The following is a 7,669-nucleotide window of genomic DNA, read 5'->3' on the forward strand; positions in this document are numbered from 1 at the left end:
CACTGCCTCATAAAATGCAGCTCAGACACAGGTCAATGGCCCGCGAGGGTACTGGGTACCTTCTATGATGAATGTCCTGGACTTGGAGGAACTAAATGGGTCCCCTGGTGATAAAAGAAAGATTTAGAGACCAGAGTCGACAGCTGTGGGAACACGGGGAGGCGCGGAATGACAGAGGGCGCGGGAGGGAGGCACAAATCACTTCCGCAGAATTCGCGTTAAAAACCCCACGCACATATATATATATACACGCGTGCGCATACGGTGTACATATATACACACGTATGTCAACAAATGAAGGAAAAATAACTGAACACGACCTAACGTTCCAAGTCCCCGAAGCAGGAAAGCACATGAGAACGGACTGAAGCAGGAGGCTGAGGGAGATGGGAGGGGTGACCGCGGGAGGCGAAAGAATAATTAAGCGCCTAAGAAACTAAAACTGCTCTGCGAAGCCTGCATGTCTTTTCTCCTCGAAGGAGCTGAGCGCAAGAGGGAGGCCTCGGGGAAGGTGATGGAGAGGAGGAGCAGTTGCAACGAGCCATCATCTTGTGACCCCACAGAGCTGCAAACTCTTAACAGCCGGGAGGGGAGAGCATGCCACAGCCCCGAACCCCGGACGGGGACCCGGTGGATCAGGCGTGGACCCAGGTGTGCCAGGTGCCCCTGGCTGGGGGGTAGGGGGTGTCTGGGGCCGAGCTCAGGCCTCCCTGCCCGCTCTCTCCACCCCAAAGGCCTGGCCTCCCCTCCCCACTGGCCTGGGTGCCCAGCGGGGCCTGTGCCGAGGCCCACAAGCCTCAGGGTAGGACCTCCGGGCCAGCTGACGGAGAACCCACCTTCCATGGGCGTGTTGGGGTCCGGGCGGTTGGCAAACACCACGTCCACATACTCGAGCTGCAGCCGCTCCAGGGAGGCCTTCAGACCTGGGAGGAGTGGGGGGGGAGGGTCACCATCGTCACAGATTGCTGGGGCCGCTGCCTGAGCCAGAGGTGGAAGGGAGAGGCGGGCAGTTGGGGGCCGTGGAGACCAGGGGAGGAAGCCAATGTCCTGTGCTGGGATGTGGGGGGACCGTCCCGGGTCTCCCGTGGCCCGTGGGGTGATGTGTGGCGTCCACCGCACCAGTCGTGACCCTGCACCTGGGGTCAGAGCAGAGCCGGAGTGGGTGCTGGGCTGGGGCAGGGGGGCCAGGTCCCCCAGACGTCTGTTAGTGGATGAACATGAGGAGGACAGAAAAGGCAGGAGACACGGAAAACACAGTGGAAGAGGGTCGCGCTGGCTGACCGGCCCTGTGCTCCGGGCGCTGAGCCCCTTGGGCGGGTCTGGCATCCACCCTCGCCTGGGTGCCCCCCATTCCCGGGGCCCCAGGGGCGGTGCTCTCCCCGAGCCGCGTCAGAGGCCTGGGGAAGTGAGTCCCGATCAGCACTGAATGGAAAGCCATGCCTGTCTGTGTCCTGCCCGGAGGCCACACCGTCCCTCCCAGGGCGACACAGGCCCCACCCTGCCCACAGCCCTGCCCTCCCTCGGGACACGGAGGAGCGGGTGTCCCCAGGCCCGGGGCTCGGCTTATCGGGAGGGGTGGGTGTGGAGGACCCTGGGGCTCAGGGCCCCTCACCTTCTATGATGTGCTTCCGGGAGAGGCCCCTCTCGGTCTCCGCTCTGAAAAACAGGCCCACAGCGCGTGAGGGTGAGGGCGGTTCGGGGTGTTGATGACGCAAATGTTGGGCAAAAAGGTAGGTCAGCAGGCGTCACTTCGGGGTGGAAACCAGGAGGCCACCGGGGCGCTCCCACAGGCGTGGCGGGGGTGTGGGAGGAGGGGGATCCAGGCTGCTCCCGGCCGTCTTGGGGAGGGGGCGGCCGTGGGAGGGGGTCCTGTTTTTCCATCTGCTCTTCTGCTTGGCGTGGATTTTTTTAAAGATTAAGAATGAACCATATCCCGGTCGGGCACATGTCCGGGTTGCGGGCTTGATCCCCAGTGGGGAGCGTGCAGGAGGCGGCTGATCCATGATTCTCTCCCGTCACTGATGTTTCTCTCTCTCTCTCCCTCTCCCTTCCTCTCTGAAATCAATAAACGTATGTCTTAAAGAATGAACCACATTTGTAATAACCAGCCCCCGAGAGAGAACACAGGAGACTCCCGGAGGCTGGGACGGGTGCTGAGGCCCAGGGAAGGTCGGGGTTTGGACAGTTCACCAATTGTCTGTGTTTCCCAGGATTTTTAGAATGCTACCTTGGTGATCAGAAAAAAAGAACAAATCCACGAGTGTGAACATAAAAACTAAACAAGGTTTGAATAAAAGACAGACTCGGCCGAAGCCGCTTTTCGGGAACTTGACCTCCCTTCGTAGGGACGGGCGCCAGGGCAGACGGCGGCACCAAAGCCAGGCCTCCCGCATCGGCACCAGGGGAAAGGGAGCGGCAAGGGCCTGGCTTCTGCCTCCCCTGCCCCCCAGGAGCCCCCTCAGCCAGGGGAGTGGGCTGGGCTCGGGGCTGCGGCCACTGGACCTGCCGTGGGAGCATCACCTACTTTCCTCCCCAGAAGATCTTGGTGGTGATGACCAGGCTGGACCGTCTGTGGACAGAGCAGGAGGAGGGGTGTTACTGCACGTGGTCCCGTGGGGGTCCTCCCACCCTTCTCGTCGGGGAGCGCTGGGTGAAATAGGGTGCCCGTCATTCAGTGTCCTCGCTGTGTCCAGCCTGGACCCTGGGCTCCGTGTGGCGTCAGGAGACAACCCGTGGGTGTAACTAACCACGTGGGTGCAGCTCCCCAACCTGTGGGTGTAACTAACCAACATGGCTCAGGGGCCAGCCTGTCCTGAGGGGCAGGTGAGGGTGAGTGACCCTGAGGCTGTGCCCTCCCCCATGCGAGCGACCTTTCACTAGGGACCCAGGAGGGACTTGGGGATCAATTAGAGCCACAAGGACACACTTTGTGGGTGGGAAGAGGAGGGGTGTCGGTCGTGTGTGTCGGGCCGGGAGGGAGGCCCGGCTTTACCGCAGCTTCTGGAATTCCTGGAAACAAAGCCGCTCGGGCCACCGGCTGTGTCTGCCCCAAGAAGCTGGGGCTGCGGCTGGGGCTCCTGACCTGCTCCCCGGGGGCCAGCTCAGAGGGCGGGCGGGTCCTGAGGTGAAGGCGATCTTGGGAGCCACCACTTCCCGGGGGAGTGGGCTGGGTGGTGTCTGAGCCTCGGGACAGCCCGACCAGGAGGTGGGACACGGTCCCTGTCCAGGGGGACTGACCCCTCTCCTCTCGGCACCACCCCTGCGGCACCCAGGGCCGCAAGCTCCCACGGCCGCTCTGCTTGGCCTCACCCAGTCAGCCTTGGCCCCAGGACCCTGGCCCTCTGAACCCCGGGTCAGGGGGAGGGGCACATGGGGGCTGCGGGCTCCGCTGGCTCCCTCTCCAGCAGACACTGACCTGGGAGAACGGAATTTGCACACCCCCTCGCCACAGCCCTTGGCTCCTTGGGGGCGGCCACCCCCAGTGAACCTCGCTCCCTGGAGAAAGCTCTGGGCTGCCTCATTCCGGGACAGCCTTCCCTCCCCCATGAGAGAGATTCTGGGGCTTGCAGGTCTTAGAGAGCCGGCGAGGAGACCACCCCGGGCACGGCCCTGGTGACAGGACGGGACCGCGGGGACCCGGCCACCCTACCTGCCTCTCACGGAGCCCCCTCCCCTCCCCTGCTCCCCCCACCCCCCATGTGGGCCCTGGACACAGACCACAGAGAGGGCAGGCACTACCTCCATCCCTTCTTCTTAATGATGTTCCCGAGAACCACCTCAGCCCTGCAAGAAAGGCCAGACACGGAGACGTCATTACAGCCACAGACACGCCCACCTGCCCACGGACAGCCGCCGCCTGGTCCCCGAGGGAGAGGTCATGGGGCCAGGAGTCAGCCAGCCCCCCAGGCTTGGGCAGCTCATCCAGGGACAGGCGTGGCTGCTGTGCCCCCACAAAGGGGCGTGGCACGTGTCCCTACGCCTGGTCCGGGCCGCAGGGCTCTGGCCCATAGGCAGGGCCGGCGGCACCCGGTGCCCGGGCCACGGGAAATTCACCGGGAAGACACCCGCTAACTGTGTGCATGCGTGTGCATGTGTGTGAACGTGTGCATGTGTGTGTGCGTGCATGTGTGTGCGCGTGCTCCTCTGGTCTCCTGTGTTTGGATGAGAGACAGTGTCCTTGCTGGCCCCTGTTCGCTCTGTTGGGCATCCCTCGGGCCCTGCACCAAACTCGGGCGGCGGCCTCATGGGCACTGTTCCGGCCCGCGTGGTGCTGCAGCGATGGACTCCTGCCTTTAGTTTTTGACTTTTAAGGACGTTTGCTTGCAGCAAAGAGCTCCTGAGTGAAAGCCGCCAGGGGAGGCTGAGCCGTGCACAGCGCTCCCTTCAGTAGAAGCGCTGAGTCACGCCCTCAGGAGTAATGGCTCTCGCTGGCGAGCTGCCGGGCAGAGTCGGAGAGCTCTCCGCTCGGTCAGGATGCTCAGAAAGGCACTCAGCCCGGCCTCCTCCTCAGCCCTGGGTCCCGCACTTTGGGACGAAGGTCAGGAAAGGACGGAGAGAGAAAAGCAGCCGTGGGCCTGGCTCACGGTCACTGTAGACAGTTAGCTAAAGCCTGTTGCCCATGGCCATGAACTTGGTAAGGTTGGCGCCACCCCAGAAGCCCTGCAGCTCTGGGAAGCACCCAAATTAGCATCGGCATGAGAGGGGGGGACTCAGCAAGCTACGCGACTGGCACTTGGTTAGCGAGAGGGACAGCGCCGGCCCCTGCCCGCTGGAGCCGCCTGGCAGCCCTGGGCCCCGGGCAGCTCCTCCCTGCCTGTCCTTTGGCGCAACGCCCCTTCCCCGTGTGGGTGGCTGCGGGCACTGAGGTCCTGATGGGGGTGAGTGGGCAGGTTCAGAGGCCGGGGGAGTGGAAGGCAGGACGGGGGCGGTGGCTCCAGGGGCAGCGACAACCCCTGGAAGCTGCTCCCCGAGTCCTCGGCTTCTACATGGGCTTCCAGGAGGCCCCGCGGCTGCCGGGACCCAGTGTGCTCAGGACGAGCTGCCCAGCCTGGGCGTCCCCTAATCGGGGAAGTGAGATTGACTCAGAGTGTGGCTGCCGTGAAGTGTGTGCACTGGCTGGGCCGTCTGCAGGAGGCAGCACAGAGCTGCCCCCAGGAGCCCTCGTGCAGGGCCAGGTGCAGGCCGGGGCGCTCAGAGCCGGCGGGGCTGTGCGGCGGCTTCCGCATTGGGCCTCGCCGCCTCTGACCTTCAGGGAGCTCATCGGTCTGGAAAGCGTTTCACTGTGATGGGCAGCAGCTGCCCGTTTGGAGGGGCTGGGAGGGGCAGTGAGCTGCTGACGGGGGTTGGGGGTCCCAGTGGGAGCCCCCAGGGCTGTGAGATCCAGACCCTGGGCCAGGACTTGAGTCGAGGCCCCACGGCTTTGGCCCTGGCACAGGCTGTGGAGACACCCCGAGCCCCGCTGCAGGTTCAGGTCCAGAGGTGCCCCCGCCCCGGCTGACAGCACGTGGCTCGTGCAGGCGGGAGGGGCGGAGGGCGGGGAAAGAGCCAGCAGATGACTTCACAAGCAAAGCTGCCTTTGGAGCCCGAGGCAGGCGAGCGGATGATTTGATTACAGCCGGTCCTAAGCCCAGGCCAGCGGCCTTGGCCGAGCAGCGCTTTTACATAATTGAGTAGCAAGTCCACTGCCAGGACGGGAGTGCCTCCTGCAGCGCGGGGCTGGCCAGCTCCTGTGCCAGCCCCAGACCTGCTTCCGCGGCCCTCGCTGCGCCATTAGGAGGTGAAGTTGTCGGGAGGGTGGAGGGCCGCGGGCACGGCGGGAGACCCGGTGACAGCTTCATCTCGGCCCTCGGCGGGCATTGCGGCTTTGGCACCAGAGGGCTGAGGTGGCCGTGGTGTGTGAGCACATGGGGAGTTTAGCAAGTGACCAGTGTCCAAGGCCCAGGAGAATGACACGCCCTTGAGCCATTTAGAGCTTAGAAAGCGGGCAGAGGGGGAGGTGCACGCAGGGCCCCTAGGGACAAGGGTCACAGGAAAAGGCGCTCCCGGGGGACCCATGGCTACACCCCTCTTTGCCACGAGGAGAGACACGTACTTGCCCGCCGCGTAGACCTCCGCCGTGTCAAAGAGGTTGATGCCGTTGTCGTAGGCCAAGGTCATAAGCTGCTCCGCCATCTGAAATGAGAAGCGGGGGCTGCTGGCAGGTGCTCTGTCCTGCCAGCCGGGGGTGCCTCGAGGCCAGGGGGTGCCCAGAGGCCGAGGCCCCACACTGGGTAACCCTAACGACAGGACTCTGCTCTGCACCCCTGGGCACGTGCCTGCCTTCACACACGGGCTTAGCAAGCAGATGGAATTAAGATGGCTAATCTGCCAACCTTGAACTAGAGAGGTTATTCAGAATTATCCCACTGGGCCAGAGCGATCACAGGGCCCTTTAGAGTGGCAGAAGGTGTCACTTCCTGGTGGCACCAGCCCCGCCGGCTCAGACCCAGCAGACGGCCGGCTGGAGACTAAACCCCCGGCATCTTCATCAGAACGCGGGGGGCCCTCGGACTCGACATGTTGGTTTTTGGACACAAACGGGAAGATTTAGAAGCGCTGCTTGCTCCTGCGCGCAGTCGTGTCGTCTGTCAGGACCCCCTTTTGCCCTGAATCTGTCACCTGTTGTGTCCGCTGTCCTCCCAGCTTCCCGTCACCTGGAAACCACTCCCCGTGTCGTCGAACGTCACTATGTCCCCGATGAAGATGGGGCGGGGGCAGTAGGTTGCCACCGGGACGTTAATGGAGGCCTTTTGGCTGGTCACCACCCCCCCAGTCTCTCTCTTTCCCACGGGGACATAGCCAGTGCCGTGGGAATGAAGTCGCCCCGCCTGCGAGTTTCATGCCACAGCGACAGGGTAAGAGGCGAGGCAGGCGCGACCTGTTCCCGTGAACCACGTGGGCTCGGGGCTCCCGCTTCTAGTCTAAGCGCTCAGGCCAGGTTGGTAGCTGGAGAAAAGAGTTCCTTGTGCCTTAAAAACTCCCACCTTCACCCCCCACACCCGCCCCCGCGACCACCCAGGCCCTATAAGCAAGTGCAAAGAATGATCAAACCTGCTGCTGTCGCAACAAGAAAAAGGAACAAAATCACCAATGAAGCCCGGCCGGTGTGGCTCAGTGGCTGAGCGTCAATCTATGAACCAGGAGGTCATGGGTTCGATTCCTGGTCAGGGCACAGACCCGGGTTGTGGGCTCGATCCACAGTAGAGGTATGTACAGGAGGCCAACCGATCAATGTGTCTTTCTATCTCTCTCTCTCTAAAAAATCAATAAAAACATTTTAAAAAGTAAAAAAAATATATTGATCAGTTCCTGAGTAATCAAGGGGTGGGGCACGGATCCGGAGACACTGCTCAGCCCTCATCTTGCAGCAGAACTCGGGGGACCTGCAGTCAGTGGCCTCAGCAGGCTGTGCTGAGGTTTCTCACTCTCGTGGGCTCTGCAGGGGCAGCTGGGAGCTGCACTGGCCCGAGCTGGGAAAGCCTGCCCCTGGTTTTCCTGGCGCACTGCAGGGAGGACGCTGCCGGGAGGACGCTGCCGGGAGGACGCTGCAGGGAGGATACGGGATTTCGGGGACACTACGGGATGGGCTGAGCCCTCGGGCACCCGGCTGCTATATGGTGCCACGGCTGCG

The 7,669-nt window shown here is 63.1% G+C and overlaps 1 protein-coding gene across 1 annotated transcript in view; it reads right to left on the minus strand.

Annotated features, from left to right (window-relative positions):
- The window catches only part of KCNAB2 (potassium voltage-gated channel subfamily A regulatory beta subunit 2), a 64,873-nt gene that overhangs the window by 16,321 nt on the left and 40,883 nt on the right, over window positions 1-7,669 (minus strand). Inside the window, 5 exon segments of the mRNA XM_015565921.1 lie at window positions 837-923; window positions 1,613-1,656; window positions 2,525-2,569; window positions 3,739-3,783; window positions 6,092-6,171. Of these exon segments, the coding sequence (XP_015421407.1) occupies window positions 837-923; window positions 1,613-1,656; window positions 2,525-2,569; window positions 3,739-3,783; window positions 6,092-6,171 (301 nt within the window).

This window comes from Myotis davidii, unplaced genomic scaffold (assembly GCF_000327345.1).
Source record: "Myotis davidii unplaced genomic scaffold, ASM32734v1 scaffold299, whole genome shotgun sequence".
Classification (NCBI taxonomy): domain Eukaryota; kingdom Metazoa; phylum Chordata; class Mammalia; order Chiroptera; family Vespertilionidae; genus Myotis; species Myotis davidii.